The 18212-nt window shown below is 40.2% G+C and overlaps 1 protein-coding gene and 1 pseudogene across 1 annotated transcript in view; both read left to right on the top strand.

The window, feature by feature from the left end:
• Positions 1-10752, top strand: part of GLUD1 (glutamate dehydrogenase 1) — a 39212-nt gene extending 28460 nt beyond the window's left edge. The window contains exons 8-13 of the mRNA XM_068548016.1: positions 679-816; positions 1147-1227; positions 2443-2566; positions 3374-3465; positions 8402-8464; positions 9374-10752. Of these exons, the coding sequence (XP_068404117.1) occupies positions 679-816; positions 1147-1227; positions 2443-2566; positions 3374-3465; positions 8402-8464; positions 9374-9493 (618 nt within the window). The 3' untranslated portion in view covers positions 9494-10752. The remainder of the gene's footprint in view (positions 1-678; positions 817-1146; positions 1228-2442; positions 2567-3373; positions 3466-8401; positions 8465-9373) is intronic.
• A 3023-nt stretch (positions 10753-13775) lies between these two features.
• Positions 13776-14297, top strand: LOC137767679 (large ribosomal subunit protein uL23 pseudogene; annotated as a pseudogene).
• The last annotated feature ends 3915 nt before the right edge of the window (positions 14298-18212 follow it).

Genomic DNA, 18212 nt, shown 5'->3' with positions numbered 1-18212 from the left:
ATGGACACTTAGGTTGCTTCCATGTCATGGCTATTGTAAATAGTGCTGCAATGAACATTGGGAGGCATGTGTCTTTTCGAATTATGGTTTTCTCCAGATATATGTCCAGGAGTGGGATTGCTGGATCATATGGTAGCTCTATTTTTAGTTTTTTAAGGAACCTCCATAGTGTTCTCCATAGTGGCTGTACCAATTTACATTCCCACCAACAGTGCAAGAGGGTTCCCTTTTCTCCACACCCTCTCCAGCATTTATTGTCTGTAGATTTCTTGATGATGGCCATTCTGACCAGTGTGAGGTGATACCTCGTTGTAGTTTTGATTTGCTTTTTTCTAATTATTAGTGATGTTGAGCATCTTTTCATGTGCCTCTTGGCCATCTGTATGTCTTCTTTGGAGAAATGTCTATTTGGATCTTCCACCCATTTTTTGACTGGGTTTGTTTTTTTGATATTGAGCTGCATGAGCTGTTTGTATATTTTGGAGATTAATCCCTTGTTGGTCGCTTCGTTTACAAGTATTTTCTCCCATTCTGTGGGTTGTCTTTTCATTTTGTTTGCTTATTTTTTTTAATGTAACTCAAAGACCTCCTACTAAATGAGTCTTCATATCATAGGCACTAAACATAAACATTTAAACTCTGTTGCAGCCATTAATTCTGATTTTCAATCAATTATAGCAACATGGAACAATCCTGGGCTTCCCCAAAGCAAAGATCTATGAAGGGAACATCTTGGAGGCGGACTGTGACATATTGATCCCTGCTGCCAGTGAGAAGCAGCTGACCAAGTCCAATGCACCCAGAGTCAAAGCCAAGGTGACAGCATGATGGGTTCAACCTTGGCAATGTGGAGTGACACTGAGAGTCATAGAAAAGCTCTAATGGGTTTCCTCTTTTTTTAAAGAAAGAAAGCAACTTTATTGGGATGTATTGGGTTGGCCAAAAAGTTCATTCAGGTTCGTTACCATCTTATGGAAAAACCCAGATAAACTTTTTGGCCATACAGTTCCCCATGCATACAATTTAAAGTGGGATTTTGCTTCTCTCCCACAGCCCCCTCCCCCACACATCTCTTGAGCTCAGCTGGAGGGGATTTGACGGTGTTATTGGCATTTCTCTATGTGACTCTATGTGACTTTCTTGCAGATCATTGCTGAAGGTGCCAATGGACCGACAACTCCAGAAGCTGATAAGATTTTCCTAGAGAGGAACATCATGGTTATTCCAGTAAGTAATCTACGTTTGCCAGATTTTATATGTACTTGGAATCATAATTGTCTTTTGCAGGGAACTGGGGGAAGAGGAGGATTGTTAGTTTCCCAAGCCTTAGTGATGAATTCTTCATCTTTATTTTGCTTTTTTAAAAATTTATTTATTTATATTTATTTATTTTTTATTTTTGGCTGCGTCGGGTCTTAGTTGCGGGATGCGGGATCTTTTGTTGCAGCGCACAGGCTCTTGGCTGTGGCTCGCGAGCTTCTCTCTAGTTGTGGCACGCAGGCTCCAGGGTGTGTGGGCACTGTAGTTGTGGTGCGCAGGCTCCAGAGCGTGTGGGCTCTGTAGTTTGCTGCACGCAGGCTCTCTAGTTGAGGCGCTCAGGCTCAGTAGTTGCGGTGTGCAGGCTTAGTTGCCTCGCAGCATGTGGGATCTTAGTTCCCTGACTAGGGATCAAACCCGCGTGCCCTGCATTGCAGGACAGATTCTCTACCACTGGACCACCAGGGAAGTCCCTTTATTTTGCTTTTAAGAAAATAAAGTAGAAGTGTGGTTAATACAATAAGTCTGTCTTATATTGGACCTGAACGTTTTCTTCCAACTTCAGGCTCTTTCTTGAGTATGTATTTAGACTTCTTAAATCCAGTTATATAAATGTATAATGTGCTAGAAGTACTATTCTAACTTTCAAATGTCCCTTGCTGTCTTACTCAGAAAGCTAATATGAGTAACATGTGCTTAAGTTTTTCAGTGGTTAAGCATGGGGTCTGTACCAAAAGGTCATTGGAAGTTAGAAGTTAGTGTGGACTTGTGATGCATTTTGAAGAACTGCTTTTGCTGAAAGCACTTAAATTCAGTTTAACTTAAATAGACTGCCTTTATGTAGTGGGAGAGTAAACACTAATCTTCTGGCGAGACACCCTTGGACCATCCAAACCAGTGGTTAGTGGGCAGGCAATTTTGTCAGAATTTTTTTTGGTGGAGAAGAGGCTCTAAAACCTCTGATCAAATGCTTGCTGATTAATAAACCAGTAAATTATTTTTTTCCCCAAAGGGAGAAAGCCTCAGATGTATTGGGAAGGGGGTTTGTTTAAGTGCAAAATTTCTGATACTATCTAAAATACATTTGGGAAGCTTGAAGCTTAATCTGCTTTGATATTAAAACTGAGCTCACGTTCATTGTAAGCTTTTATTAAAACCATCATGTCCTCATTTTTTTGTGTATAGGATCTCTACTTGAATGCTGGAGGAGTGACAGTGTCTTACTTTGAGTGGCTGAAGAATCTGAATCATGTCAGCTATGGCCGTTTGACCTTCAAATATGAAAGGGATTCTAACTACCACTTGCTCAGTAAGTTCTGATTATCCTGTTCTGCAAAAGTAATCTTTTGAGCCATCTAAAAGTCTGGGGAAAGCCTGCATTTAATAAAAGGGCTAATTTCCTTTTTGTTTAATCTCAGAACAGAAAACTATTCTGACTCATGAGTCTTAGACCAAAAATATACAATTTCTTTATAGGTATTCACTATATTAACTCTCTGGAATATATTTATATTCCAATGTTTATTCTGCAAGTATGTTCTGGTTCCCAGAACCTAATCTCTAAGTTAATAGTATAAAGAGTATCATTTTAAACCAGGAGCTCCTGTTGATACTCATCCATTTCAATCTCAGGTTGCTTTTGGTAAAGCCCTATCTATTGTCAAGAATTTTTTGAGTCTTCTGATGAGAATACTGTTTTGTCTTTGACTAGAATAGGCTCCAGAGTTAACACTAGAATTTTCCTCAAGCTGAAATAAGACCAAGACCTCCAGCTGAGCTTTACTGAGCCCACTCTGAGAATTTGGGTGAAGTGTTCCATCGATTTCCATTCCTTTTTCCCTCAGCATTTTCTTTTTAAAAGAGCCAAGGAAAATCCCTGCTAATGGGTGTTATGGAAACAGAGCAGTGACCTAAATTCACATTTATATAGGAATTTGGCAAAGTGCTTTATTCCTTTTAACTGAGATTTAAGTGAGTAACCCTTTTATGTTATTAGTGTTGAAGGTTTTATGTCATTAGTGTTTGGGGCTGTGGATATAGTTTGGGACTACTTTTGTTTCTACTTCATTTTTTTTCTACTAGCAATATCGTATCTTCATCTCTTGGCTTTTTATAGTGTCTGTTCAAGAGAGTTTGGAAAGGAAATTTGGAAAGCATGGTGGAACTATTCCCATTGTACCCACAGCAGAGTTCCAAGACAGGATATCGGTGAGTGTGCTTGCCTGCTCTCTTCTTTAGGTCAGGCCAGCTATATTAAATGGGATTAATGCGTGGTAATCAACAGGACAGTTATATGACTTCCTCTTTCCTTACATTCTAAAAATGGAGTAAGAACCTTAGTTTGAAATAATTCATGGTTCTGCTTTTGATACTTTTACAATACAGATGACTCAAGTGATTCTAACATAATGGTGAAGAGTTATTGTGTATTTTAACTATTTTAAGCTTTAGAGAAATGGAAAGAATTGAAAAGTAAACATTAGATTGACCTATATAAAAAACTGAAATTACTATATGGACACAAATAAGAGTCAAAGAAAACAGATGAGAAAAGCTATTTGTTGTTAATTAGCTATGGACAGGATATATTAATACACATTACAAAGAGGATTTCTTTACCAGTAAGTGGCAGGTGACATGAAAAGAATCAGAGGAAGTAGGCCTAGAAAAAAATGTTTAACCTCATTGTTAAAGAAATATAAATTAAAATAAGGATTCTTTAATGTATTAAACTAGCATAAACAATTAATGGATCTTATACTCACCATGTCTGTTGTGAAGCAGTTGTACCTTTATTCTGATGACAATGCCAAAGACATTAAAGAGTTCCTGCCCTTTGACACTTATAATAACGTCACCTCTGGAAGTTAATCCTAAGAAAACAATTTTAAAGGAGAGGAATGAGTCCGTGCATGATGTCATTGGAACTGTGTTTGCAGTCTTTTTTTTTTTTTTTTTTTTTTTTATAAACTAGCAGGAGACACTGCGTTTTACCAGTGCCAATGCCAGTACCTTTTTTTTTTTTTTAAATTTTATTTATTTATTTATTTACGGCTGTGTTGGGTCTTTGTTTCTGTGCGAGGGCTTTCTCTAGTTGCGGCGAGCGGGGGGCACTCTTCATCATGGTGCGCGGGCCTCTCACTATCTCGGCCTCTCTTGTTGCGGAGCACAGGCTCCAGATGCGCAGGCTCAGTAGTTGTGGCTCACGGGCCTAGTTGCTCCGCGGCATGTGGGATCTTCCCAGACCAGGGCTCGAACCCGTGTTCCCTGCATTGGCAGGCAGACTCTCAACCACTGTGCCACCAGGGAAGCCCTGCAGTCATTTTTAAAATTAGGTTTGATTTTATAATCCAGTGTGTGTGTGGAGGGGGGCAGGGAAATGGCTAAGTGATAATATGTCTTCTTATGAAATATTCAGTCATGGGAAATAATTTAAGACTATATTGCAACATGGGGAAATGTTAAGGGTTTTGTTTTGAAGGAGAAAAGATGCTTTTGCCACTCTGGGTAACTCTCCTCAAAGAACCTTCCTCTTTCCCAGAACCATGTGTCTTAGTTCTGGTCCCTCCTTCTGGAATACCCACACCCTCTCCCTGCTTGAGTATCACATCTCAGTGGCTTTTCCTGAAAGTCCTCTCTGCCTGCCAGCATTTCATCCATCCTTCCGTCACAAGTAACTTAGTGCGTTTATAGGCCCTGCTGTTGCTGCGGCTTTAAGATGGGATTCTTGCTCCTCCCTGTGGTCGCCCATGTCCCAGCACATGCCTGCCACATAGTCAATCAGACTGAAACCTGGAGAGGGAGTAAAGAGGACAGCCAATTGGTTAGGAAGGCAGAGCCGTGATGCCTTTCATTTTTATCCTTTTTTAAAATAATCTTTGCCCAATGTATCAGTCTTCCAGTTTTCAAATGCTTTCGGTGCTTCTAATTTTAGACTTTAATGCTATTTCTCATCTCTTAGTGACTTACCTATTGCAGGAGTCTTGTAATAAGTGTCAGTTGAAAAACCAGTTTTTTCCCCCCAGCTCCTTGCTTTTAGTTTCCCCCTCCCCAGCCATGCTGTGGCCCTGCCAGGACCTACATCATTGACCTGATCATCTTTTCACTGTCCTTCATCACACCTGTCTTCACTTAAATTCCATTGACCATCATTACAGTCACTCTCTGGTCTTGTTTTGCTTCCTCACACCCCCTTGTTAACACGTGAACCCTGATGAAATCCAGCTCTCTGCCCCCTCCATTCCTCCGCTTTATCAGGAGGCCCTGCTGACTCTTCAAACTTAAAGTAAGCTCTCAGCTGCCCAGCAGTTAAACTACTTTTCCCTGTTCCATTCATTCTCTCATTCTCTTGGTTAATTATATCATATTTTTTCTTTTTTTCTCTCCCTGCAGTCCAGTTCATGACCTGGTATCTATTCACAGAAAAGTGAAGCAGTCAGAGAACTTCCACATCTACCCAGCTCCTGGTATCTGTACCCTGTCTTGTACTCTTGAGCAAACTCTTTGTGCTTCCATCTCAGCCCGAGTCTTGCTCTGGGCGTTGGATGGCCTGTTTTCAGTCTCTCAAATGCACTGCTCAAGCAAACCTTCCCCTTTCTCTTGCATCATCAGTTTTCCCTCTATTCAGTCATTCCTATCAATGTAACAAATGCTGCCTTAAAAAATATAAATCTTAATCCCACTTGCCCTTCCAGGTCTTGCTATTTTTATTTCCCGTATAGCAAACCTCCTTAAGAGTTGTGTATACTCTGTCCGCGGTTCGCGGTTCTTCTATACTCAAACCTCCTATTCTGCCCACCACTCCACCGAAACTGTTCTTGTCAAGGTAACCAGTGGTGGTGGCAGCATCACCAATCCTAGTGGTCATTTTTCAGTCCTCATCTTACTTCACTGCTCCCAGGTGATCACTCCCCCTGGAAATCTTTCTTAGCTCCCAGGACACCACATCCTCCTGGCTTTCTTCCTGCTTCACTCGCCAGTCCTTCTGCTGATCCCTGTCATCCCTGCACCCTGTTAACATTGGAAGTCCTCAGTCCCTGAACCACTTCTCAGTCTGAATTCAAAATTTTGGTGATCTCACTCAGCCTCATGGTTTTTTATATGCTGTCTCCTCTAACTAGAATATAAACTCCAGGAGAACAGAGAATTTTCATTATTTGTTTTCTGCTGTGTCCCCAGTACCTAGAAGAGTGCCTGGAACATAGTAGGTACTCAGTAAATGTTTGGTGAATGAATGAGTGGGTGAAAGCAATAGCAGTATTCCACTTGTAAAGCAAGTTTTCCTGTTCCTAACTTGGTACAACAAAACAAAGCTTAACCCATATGTTTCTCTTTTTCTTTTTTTAAGTTTTTTTTTTATTACTTTATTATTTTTTGGCTGTGTTGCGTCTTCGTTGCTGCGTGCAGGCTTTCTCTAGTTGCAGCAAGTGGAGGCTACTCTTCGTTGCAGTGCGATGGCTTCTCTTACTGCGGAGCATGGGCTCTAGGTGCACGGGCTTCAGCAGTGGTGGCACGTGGGCTCAGTAGTCGTGGCTCGTGGGCTCTAGAGCGGTTGTGGCACACAGGCTTAGTTGCTTCATGGCATGTAGGATCTTCCCAGACCAGGGCTCAAACCTGTGTCCCCTGCATTGGCAGGTGGTTTCTTAAACCACTGCACCACCAGGGAAGTCCCATGTTTCTTTTTTTTTTAAATTTATTTATTTATTATTTATCTTTGGCTGCGTTGGGTCTTCATTGCTGCGCGCAGACTTTCTCTAGTTGCAGCGAGCGGGGGCTACTCTTTGTTGCGGTATGCGGGCTTCTCATTGCGGTGGCTTCTCTTGTTGCGGATCATGGGCTTCAGTAGTTGCGGCACACGGGCTCAGTAGTTGTGGCTCGCGGGCTCTAGAGCGCAGGCTCAGTTGTGGCGCACGGGCTTACTTGCTCTGAGGCATGTGGGATCTTCCCAGACCAGGGCTCGAACCCATGTCCCTTCCATTGGCAGGCAGATTCTTAACCACTGCGCCAACCAGGGAAGTCCCCCATATGTTTCTTAATTGATATAAGTGTTACAGAAATGTACCTTCTTAAGTGAATAAGTATTAATTAGATAAAGTTCAGCATATATAAAAAGTGGCTCACCAACAACAAGTTTTTATTTGGCATATCAGGATGTGTTTGCTAGCTATATATATCATATTAAGAGTGGTGGTGATAGTTATTTGTCCTAACATTAGAAAGCAGTCCAAAAAACAGATAGAGGAACCCATTGAAACAAACTGACTTATAGAGGTAATTGGCAAAGGAAAGAGAGGAGCTGATTTGGTGGTCAGAGATGCTGGGTTATATCCCAGCTCTAAAAATAGCTACCTGGGGACTTCCCTGGTGGTCCAGGGGTAAAGAATCCGCCTTCCACTGCAGGGAACATGGATTCGATCACTGGTCGGGGAACTAAGATCCCACATACCGCAGGGCAACTAAGCCCGTGGGCCACAACTACTGAGATTGCACACCTCAACTAGAGAGCCCACATGCCACAACTAAGACCAGACACAGCCAAAAATAAAATAAAATAAATAAGTAAAATTAAATTTTAAAAAAAGCTACATGTAACTTTGGCCAACTTCTCTGGTCACCAGTTTCCTCATCAGAAGAATTAGGGTGGTTAATTATGAGCTGCTAAGATCCCTCCAGCTTTAAAGTTTGTGGCATTGCTGAATATACAGGCAGGATTCTACCCCACAGCTGCTATTGGAGGTAGCTGGATTCTTTTCGGTGCCCTGTGTGGTGTGGTGGGGAGCAGAGATGAATGTACCCTGACAACGACAGGGTAACATGTTGTTGTGGTCTGCATCTCAGATGGTTGGTTGACCGGTGCTGAGCCCACTACTTGGCCTATGTTTGGTCCATACTTTCCTGCGGTGTTTTACCATGATATTAATTTCATGAGTATTTATTTGCTGTCAAATATAGTGAAAACTAAATTGTGGTTAAAACATGACTACTTAAATAGGTATCATCAAGATACTATACAGAAATTAAGTATATCTTTCCTGAAAGACAAAAAACAATTCTATCTGGCTGTATATTGACTTAAGAATCCTTTATGCTCTTACAGGTGAAGCATGTCTTTATGGTTTTGTTAAACTATTCTTTTTCCTAACAGGGTGCCTCTGAGAAAGACATCGTGCACTCTGGCTTAGCTTACACCATGGAGCGCTCTGCCAGGGTATGTACACAGATGCTGCGTTTCTGGTAGTTACGTGAAGTACAGCTCAACTGTGTCATCTCAGCTGCCAGATTGTGTGTGCAGTGACAGAAAGTAGCGATGTGTTTAAATGTTCCAAAACATGTGCTTTTTCAGTCTTAAATGATGAGTGTTGTTTTCAGGATCTTCCATATGTTTTCCAGACTTTGGGAAATAATGCCAAGTTAGAAGGAATCATGTTTAGCTTAGTCAGCCAAACTGGGTTGCAGCTCAGTGCACCACTCTGTTGTAGCTACAGGAAGCTACCTTACTACATAGAATTTGGTATACATGAAAGGTGTTTTGACCACTTGATCCTTATTTCAAAGCCTTAAGCACAGTTCGAGTCCAGTTTTCTTAATTTCTTTTTGAGTTCAGATTCTATCCACTTGGCATCAAGTTGAAATAGCAAAAGCAGATATTAATTTTGTTAATTTTTTTGAGATAATGAGCATACCATAAATTCACCCCTGTAAAGTATATAACTTAGCAGCCTCTAAGTATGTTCACAAGGCTGTGTAGCCATCACCACTCACTCCAGAACATTTTCATCATCCCATCCTTAGTTCATTTAAATTATCACAGTGTGTATCAGACTTGCTCCAGATTACAGGATGTCTAAAGGGCACAGAGATAACTCACATCTTAAATTCTAAAGAGCAACATCTTCCTGTCACCTAAACAGTAGTTTGTATTAATTCCAGAGAATTAGTCCTTCCTGACTCAAGGTTGTTTCACTGCCTGAGTAGTTTCTCTTTGGCTACCCAAGTCTGGTCCTGAAGTGGTACTAGGGTAACTTGTACCAGGCTGTTATGTGCCTTGTGTGTTCATGGCCTGGCCACTTGAGTCAGGGTCACATCACATCTCCACATCACAACTCCTTCATTTCAGCAAATCATGCGCACAGCCATGAAGTATAACCTGGGATTGGACCTGAGAACAGCTGCCTATGTCAACGCCATCGAGAAAGTATTCAAGGTGTACAATGAAGCTGGTGTGACCTTCACATAGACCGGACCAGACTGCAGCTGACTTCTTCACTACCCTCTTCACCTCTTCATCTGCAGACCTATCACAAGTTTACATGTAACCACAGAAATCTCTCTCTCATGACTTAATAGATGATGGACACCATTCTCAACAAGTCAATCCAAATCAGCCCCTTGAGAAAAAAAGTTAGGGGATCATAAATAAGCTAATAAGTGATAGTAGAAATTAGCTATGTCAGAGAGCCATTTGGGCATTTTGCCTTTAAATAAAGTCGTTTCCCTCTGCCTGTACTGCCTTGTTCCATGGCTGTTTCCCAGCACAGTCAGCTGTAGCCCTGGGAAAGCACCTTTTGTCCAAGAGCAGTCAGTCACTTGCCACTTTAGCTCTGGATAGATCTATCAGGTGCTTTGACACATTTAAGAAGCAGGTATATGGCATTTTCAGGAGGTAGCATGGTCCTCAAGTGAGTTATTGGTATCTTACATCAGCAAAATAACTCAATTTTATAGGTTACAAACAAAAAAAAACTCTCTTTATTCATTTTATTCTTTTAGAATAAAATAAGTACATGCTGCTGTAATAAAATTGCCTTTAATCACTTAACAAGCCTAACCTTGACTCAAGCAGTGAATGCCTGTAAACATAATAAATGAAAAAAGCTAGTATTTTTATAACATAAAACAGTATCATTTATAACTTGTCAATTGCATATTGTCATCCAGCAAAAATAAAAAGCCTGGTAGAGAATTAAGTTATCTTCATACCTGCAAATGATGGAGGCTATTTTTGTTAAGACTGTCGGAATTTACTAACCACAATTATGACATATAGTCCAAAGAATGCAGTAACCTCCTTATCATGTTAATTAATTGTCCTCTTTTGAAGATCTATTGTGTTGACTAATTGAACAATAATTCAAGTAGAGTGCCCCAGAAAAAAACCACTTGGGCTCCCTCTTTGGAGTCTGGCTGGCGGCTCTGAGCATTGCCAATAGCCCCGACTCGCCCTGACTTTTTGTCCTCATTTAGAAGCCTCATCTTCTGCACACGGCTTCATTCCCAGTGGACTGGAAACAACCTGGAGTTGTGTTTTGTTTGGGAGTTGTTTGGCCAGGGCCTTTTGAACAGTAGTGTCCCAATGAAGTACTAGGTATTATTTATGTAAGAATTAGCTTTTCTTTTTTTAACAATAATATCCTTTCAGAAATTTCTAACTACTTTGTAACTGCATGACTTAACCTGGTGACAAAAGCAGTTATTAAAAAGACTACCTTTTCCAAAGCTTATGTTTCTTTTCTGTGTTTTTGTATTTGATGTATTTGTCTCTTTTAGTAGATGATAAAACTATAATTGGGTTTCTGAAATTTTTGAAACCACCACCTATGTAACATTTCTTTCCATAATGTTTTGCGCTGCCAAAATTTTATTCTTGAATTCTTTTGTGTTTCATTCTATGAAACAATATCGATGGCTATTCTTGGGGAAGAGGTTCTAGTGCTTAAAGCTGATATACTAACATAATTTATATACCTTTTTATACATAGGTACTTTTTAACGAAGGAAGGTTTCATTGATTACGGTTCATTTTTAATAATTTAGCCACGGGATGTAACAAGACAATACTAACTGTAATCAACAGAAGTGGATTCTAGACCTGATTCCACCAGCTTACATAGCTGCCAAATCTGAAACATAACTTTCAGCTGGACTTTGTTTTGTCCTGATTCTGCCTTTCCATGGTTCTGAGCATCGGGTCAAGGAGTAGATAAATAAGCCCATGGCACCTGGCCTTCCTGAGCACAGTGATATCTACTTGCACTCTAGATGGAACATTAAAATAGGGGAGAGGGACTTCCCTAGTGGTCCAGTGGTTAAGAGTCCACCTCCTAATGCAGGGTTTGCCGGTTCAATTCCTGGTCAGGGAACTAAGATCCCACATGCTGCGGGGCTACTGAGCCCACGCTCCACAACTAGAGATAAGCCCGCATGCCGCAACAAAGAGTCCATGTGCCACAACTAAGACCCGACGCAGCCAAATAAATATTTTAAAAAATGAATAAAATAGGGGGAAAGTGATGTGAAAGCAAGTTCCAGAATATTTGGAACAGTACCAGGTGGGTCAGTAGAGTCAGGTCACGTGAAAGCGGAATGATAAATCTTAGCGTGGCCTTTGGCTAACATATTGGGAGTATTTATAGTGGTATTTTAAAGACATACATTAATGGGTGTTATTGATATTGTCAGAAAACTGGTATTGTTCATACTAGCTATATAAAGGCAACACAGCACTAGTGTGTCAACTTTGGTTCCTGGAGTTTTGAGTTAGAAGAAAATTCTGGTCAATTACTCTTGGTTTCACTGAAATGTTTATCTGCTTATAAAATTCTTTTTAAAACTTATGTATAATACTCTAAAGTTAATTGTTTCTGAAATAGCCATAGATGGCTTTTGTAGCACTTATTTAACTGTTGCCTCAAACCCCTACACCAGAATGTGTTCTAATTACCCCTTGATAGTTGAAGTTTAGGGAAGTTAAAAAAAAAAAAACAAAAATCAAGTTTTAAGAAAGCCTGCATCTTAATTCACAAGCTTTAAGTAAATTACCTATTCCCTAAACATCCCTGGCAGGCTTTCTCAGCCCTGCTACATGTAAGGTCATCAAAGCACGGCACATGAAGAAAACTACATCTGTGAACCTTGCACAGAAACCTCTGCAAAAGTTTTATTTGTAATACGTGTTTTTAATTTTTTTCACAACTCTTACTGGCTTCTTTTTGCTTGTTTTTTTTTTAATCAAAGCTTACACATAGTGTAGACAGGATTTCTCAACCTCAACACTGTTGACATTTTGGCCAGGTAATCCTTTGTTTGGGGGACAGTCCTGTGCATTATCAGATGTATAGCAGCATCTCTGACCTCTACCCATTAAGAGGTCAGCAGCATCCCTGAGTTGTGACAATGTATTCAGATTGCCAAATGTCCTGTCGGGAACAAAGTCACTCCCTATTGAGAATTACTGGTGTTGGGAGCCAAATAGTTCTATGAGGCTTACTGTGAACTATAGTATTATACTGGACTCTTAACACCTATGAGACTAGTATTACCCTTATACCAAAGCCAGACAAAGACATCACAAGAAAAGAAAATTACACACCAATATCCCTTGTTAACATATATATAAAGTAGTTAAACAACAAGGTCCTACTCTATAGCACAGAGAACTATATTCAATATCCTATAATACCGGTCAGAATAGTCATCATTAAAAAGTCTACAAATAATAAATGTTGGAGAGGGTGTGGAGAAAAGGGAACCCTCTTACACTGTTGGTGGGAATGTAAATTGGTGCAGCCATTATGGAAAACAGTATGGAAGTTCCTCAAAACTAGAGTTGCCATATGATCCAGCAATCCCACTCCTGGGCATATATCTGGACAAAACTAATTCAAAAAGATACATCCATCCCTATGTTCATAGCAGCACTACTTACAATAGCCAAGACATGGAAACAACCTAAATGTCCATTGACAGATGAGTGGATAAAGAAGATGTGGTGTACAATGGAATATTACTCAGCCATAAAAAAGAATGAAATAATGCCCTTTGCAGCAACATGGATGAACCTAGAGATTATCATACTAAGCAAAGTAAGTCAGAAAGACATATACCATATGATATCACATATGTGGAATCTAAAATATGACAAATGAACATATCTACCAAATAGAAACAGAGAACAGATTTGTGGTTGCCAGAGAGGGGGTAGGGGAGGGAAGGATTGGGACTTTGGCATTAGCAGATGCAAACTAGTATATATAGGATGGATAAACTAGGTCCTACTGTTTAGCACAGGGAACTATATTCATTATCCTGTGATAAACCATAATGGAAAAGAATATGAAAAAGAATATATATATGTGTGTGTGTATATATGTATATGTATAACTGCGTCACTTTGCTATACAGCAGAAATTAACACAACATTGTAAATCAACTATACTTCAATGGAAAATTTTTCTAAAAGAACACTGCAGGAGAAAAAATATATCCTGTAATAAACCATAATGGAAAAGTATATATAACTGAAAAGTATATGTATTGCTGTATACCAGAAAATAACACAGCACTGTAAATCAACTATACTTCAATAAAATAAAAATATCCCTTAGTAACACAGACACAAAAATACTAAGAAACCGAGTCCAAGCTCATAAGTATCATACATACATCATGACCAAGAATTTCTCTCAGGAATGCGAGGTTGGTTCAACATAAGAAATCAATCTGAAACCCTTTCCACCAAGATGGCACCAAAGGCGGAGAAGGAAGCCCCTGCCCCTCCCAAAGCCAAAGCTAAAGCAAAGGCTTTGAAGGCCAAGAAAGCTGTGTTGAAAGGCGTCCATCGCCACAAACACTGCCACAAAAAAAAGATCTAGCCATCACCCACCTTCCGATGGCCCAAAACACTGCAGCTCAGGAGGCAGCCCAAATATCCTCATAAGAGCGCCCCTAGGAGAAACAAGCTTGACCCCCATGCCATCATCAACTTCACCCCTCACCACTGAGTCAGCCGTGAAGAAAATGGAAGACAACACACGTGTTCACTGTGGATGTCAAGGCCAACAAGCACCAGATTAAACAGGCTGTGAAGAAACTCTATGACATTGACATGGCTAAGGTCAACACCTTGATCAGGCCTGATGGAGAGAAGAAGGCATGTGTTTAACTGGCTCCTGGCTACCATGCTTTGGATGTTGCCAACAAAATTGGGATCATCTAAACTGAGTCAGCTGGCTAATTCTAAATATAAAAGTTTTCACTATAAAAAAAAATCTAATAAACCCCATTAATTGAACAAAGGGGGAAAAAAACACAACCACTGTGGAAAAAGCATTTGACAAAATTCAAGACCCTTTCTAAACATAAAGGACATTTATGAAAAACCCACAGCTAACATCATACTCGCTGAAAAATAGAAAACTTCCACTGAAGAGAACAAGATTCTTGCTTTCACCCTGCTATTCTACATTATACTGGAAGTCCTAGCCAGAGTATTTAGGCAAGAAAAAGAAAAGCCATCTTAATTGGAAAGGAAGAGAAACTATTTTGCAGATGACATGATTCTACATATAGAAAATCTCATAGAACACACACACACTCTACTGGAACTAATAAACAAGTTAAGCAAAGTTGCAGAGTACAAGACCAACACTCAAAAATAAGTTTTCCTATGCATCAGCAACGCACAATCTGTAAAGGAAACTAAGAAAACAATTCTATTTACAATAGCATACGAAAGAAGAAAATATCTGGGAATAAGTTTAACCAAGGAGTTGAAACCCTTATAAAGCTACAAAACACTGTTTAAACGGAAGAATACCTCAATAAATGGAAAGACTTCCCATGATTATAGATTGGAAAACTTAATATTGTTAAGTTGGAATTACTTCTCAAAGCAATCTATAGAGTCAAAATTCCAATGGCCTTTTTTGCAAAAAAACAGAAAATCTGATTCTAAAATTAATATGAAACTGCAAGGACTTCCCTGGTGGCACAGAGGTTAAGAATCTGCCTGCCAATGGTCCAGGAAGATCCCACATGCCGTGGAGCAACTAAGCCCATGTGCCACAACTACTGAGCCTGCGCTCTAGAGCCCACAAGCCACAACTACTGAGCCCATGTGCCACAACTACTGAAGCCCACGCACCTAGAGCCTGTGCTCCACAACAAGAAAAGCCACCGCAGTGAGAGGCACGTGCACCACAACGAAGAGTAGCCCCTGCTTGCTGCAACAAAACTGTAAGTGGCTCCAAATAACCAAAACAATATTGAAAAAAAAAAAAAAAGGCGACAACAACAAAAAAACTTGGAGTTCTCACACTTCCATTTCAAAATGTAATACAAAGCTACAGTAATTTAAACAGTGTGGTACTGACTGACATACGAACATTTGGACCAATGGAATAGAACTGAGAGTCCAGAAACATCTATGGTCCATTGATTTTTAACATTGGTGCCAACACCATTTGTATTAGTTTCCCAAGGCTGCCTTAAAGTACCACAAATTGGATGACTTAAAACCACAGAACTTTATTGTCTCATAGTTTGGGGGGCTATAAATTGTCAGCAGGGCCATGCTCTCCCTGAAACCTGAAGGGGAGAATTTCTTGCCTTTTCCTAGCTTTTGGTGGTAGCCATCAATCCTTGGCATTCTTTGGCTTGCAGCTTCATTACTCCAATCTCTGCTTCTGTTGTCACATGGCCATCATCCCTCTATGTGTGTCTCTTATAGGGACACCAGTTATATTGGATTAAGGGTCCACTTTACTCCAGTATGACCTCATCTTAACTAGTTACATCTGCAATGACCATATTTCCAAATAAGGTCCCTTTTTCAGGTACTGGGGGTTAGGACTTCAACATATCTTTCTGGGGGGAACTCAATTCAACACATAACACCATCCAATGAGAAAAAGGCATTAGGACAACTGGATATCTACGTGCAAAGGAACAAAGTTTGACTTCTTCCTCACTCCATATATAAAAATTAACTCAAAATGGATCAAAGACCTAAGTATAAGAGATAAAATCGTAAAACTATTAGAAGAAACCATATTGGTAAATCTTCATGGCCTTGGATTTGGTAAAAAATTCTTATTTTTTTTATTTCAGTTGTATTTTGAATTCTACAATTTCTACTTCATTCCTTTTTATAATTTCTAATTCTTTATTTGTATTCTCTATTTGATGTTGATCTCATACTTTCTTTTAATTCTTTAGATGTGGTTTCTTTTAGCTCTTTGAACATGTTTAAAATAGTTGAAGTCTTTGTCTAGTAAGTCCATTTTCTGAAGTCTTAAGGCACAGTTTCTATCCCTCCCCCCCCCCCAAATGGGTCATAATTTCTTTCCTTGCATATCTTTGTTTTGTTTTTGCTGAAAACTGGACATGTTAAATAATATAAAGTGGCAACTCTGGAAATCAGATTCCATATTCCTCCCCCCAGATTTGTTGTTGTTGAGTGTTTAGTGACCTTTCTGAACTAATTCTATAGTCTGTTTTCTTTTTTTTTTTTTTAATATATATTTTTTTAAAGTGCTTCTATAGCACCTTGTATTTTTTTTTAATTTAATTTAATTTATTTATTTATTTTATTTATTTATGGCTGTGTTGGGTCTTCGTTTCTGTGAGAGGGCTTTCTCTAGTTGCGGCAAGTGGGGGCCACTCTTCATCGCGGTGCGCGGGCCTCTCACTATTGCGGCCTCTCTTGTTGCGGAGCACAGGCTCCAGACGCGCAGGCTCAGCAATTGTGGCTCACGGGCCTAGTTGCTCCGCGGCATGTGGGATCCTCCCAGACCAGGGCTCGAACCCGTGTCCTCTGCATTGGCAGGCAGATTCTCAACCACTGCGCCACCAGGGAAGCCCTAGTCTGTTTTCTTTGTTGTGTGTGGCCACTGAAATTTCTCCTCAGTTAGCTTAGTGGTCAGCTAATGATTGGACAGAGATTTTTTCAAGTACCTAGAACCAGTAAGTCTCCTATCTTTGCCAAGGCTCTGTCTATGCTGGGCCTCACCTTCAACACTCAGCCAGGCAACTTACATCTTGGCCTTGGTTCTCACTTCCTGCTTGCATAAAGCCTCAGGGTTAGAGATGAGAACTTCAGTCCTTCTCAGGTCTTTACTGAGCTTACACACATGTGCATGGCCTTTACTGAGTCTCACACATGTGCATGGCCTTCTAGATTCCCAGAAGTATGTTAGAATTTTCAAAGCCCCTAAGGACGTTTTATTCCCCAGTTTTTCCTTTTAAGATTTTTGGTTAGCCTATTGCTTGCTCAAACTGTTAATCACCACCTCACCTCATACTGCCACCAACTTTAAAAATTACCTCTAAATGTTTTATAGCAAACAGCCCCAGGGAAAAGCCTTTTTGCACTAGGGGAGCTTCTAGTCCATACAAATAAAGACAGCCTTACAGTGGGGTCTTCCTAGGAGCCACCAGTCAAGTCAAACAATGACATTTTCTGGGAATAAGGCTTTGAAGAAACACCAACTCTGTTCTACTCTTTCCAGTAGCTGCCAAGCTGTTGGTTTTCACTGTGATTGTGGGCTGTTGGTGTCCAACCTTGTACTGCTCACCGCAGGACAGGCCAATAAATAGAGAGACGAGTTGCTGGGGCAAGCAATAGCAACTTTATTTGGAAAGCCAGTAGATCAAGAAGATGGTGGACTCATGCCCCAAGAACCATCTTGCCCAAGTTAGAATTCAGGCTTCTTTTATACTAAAAGGGGAGGGAGTAAGGTCAAACATTTCCTGTTTTCCATTAGGCTCCAGAGGGGATGTGTTAATTTCTTCCTCCCTGGAGTCATTCACAGGTGAGCCTGGTCAGAATGTTCCCTGTGAGCTAAACAAAGGTATTTTAGCTTAATGCTCATTACCTGGGAGGCAGGGTTCCCAGAGATGGGCCCTTATGTACAATTTAAGCTCACAGGCAACATCCCTTCAATAATTAGCTTGTAATATAATGCAAAGTTTCTAAGCTATTACATTGTCAATGTCCATTCCAGTCTTGTGGGAAAAGGGATGAAGACTGCTCTGGCTACTTCCAGAGGCTATGAATATTCCTTAGAATCTTTAGTCCTTTTTTATCTACAACTATTTGAACCTGATAAAACTGCTTAGCACTTTGTTGTCTAATTTGTAATTGAACTTGGGGTTTTGGTTCCAGTTCCCAATACAAA

This window comes from Eschrichtius robustus, chromosome 7, assembly GCF_028021215.1.
Source record: "Eschrichtius robustus isolate mEscRob2 chromosome 7, mEscRob2.pri, whole genome shotgun sequence".
Lineage (NCBI taxonomy): Eukaryota > Metazoa > Chordata > Mammalia > Artiodactyla > Eschrichtiidae > Eschrichtius > Eschrichtius robustus.
Note: the sequence above shows the minus strand (reverse complement) of the source record. Positions and strands in the feature narration are given on the sequence as shown.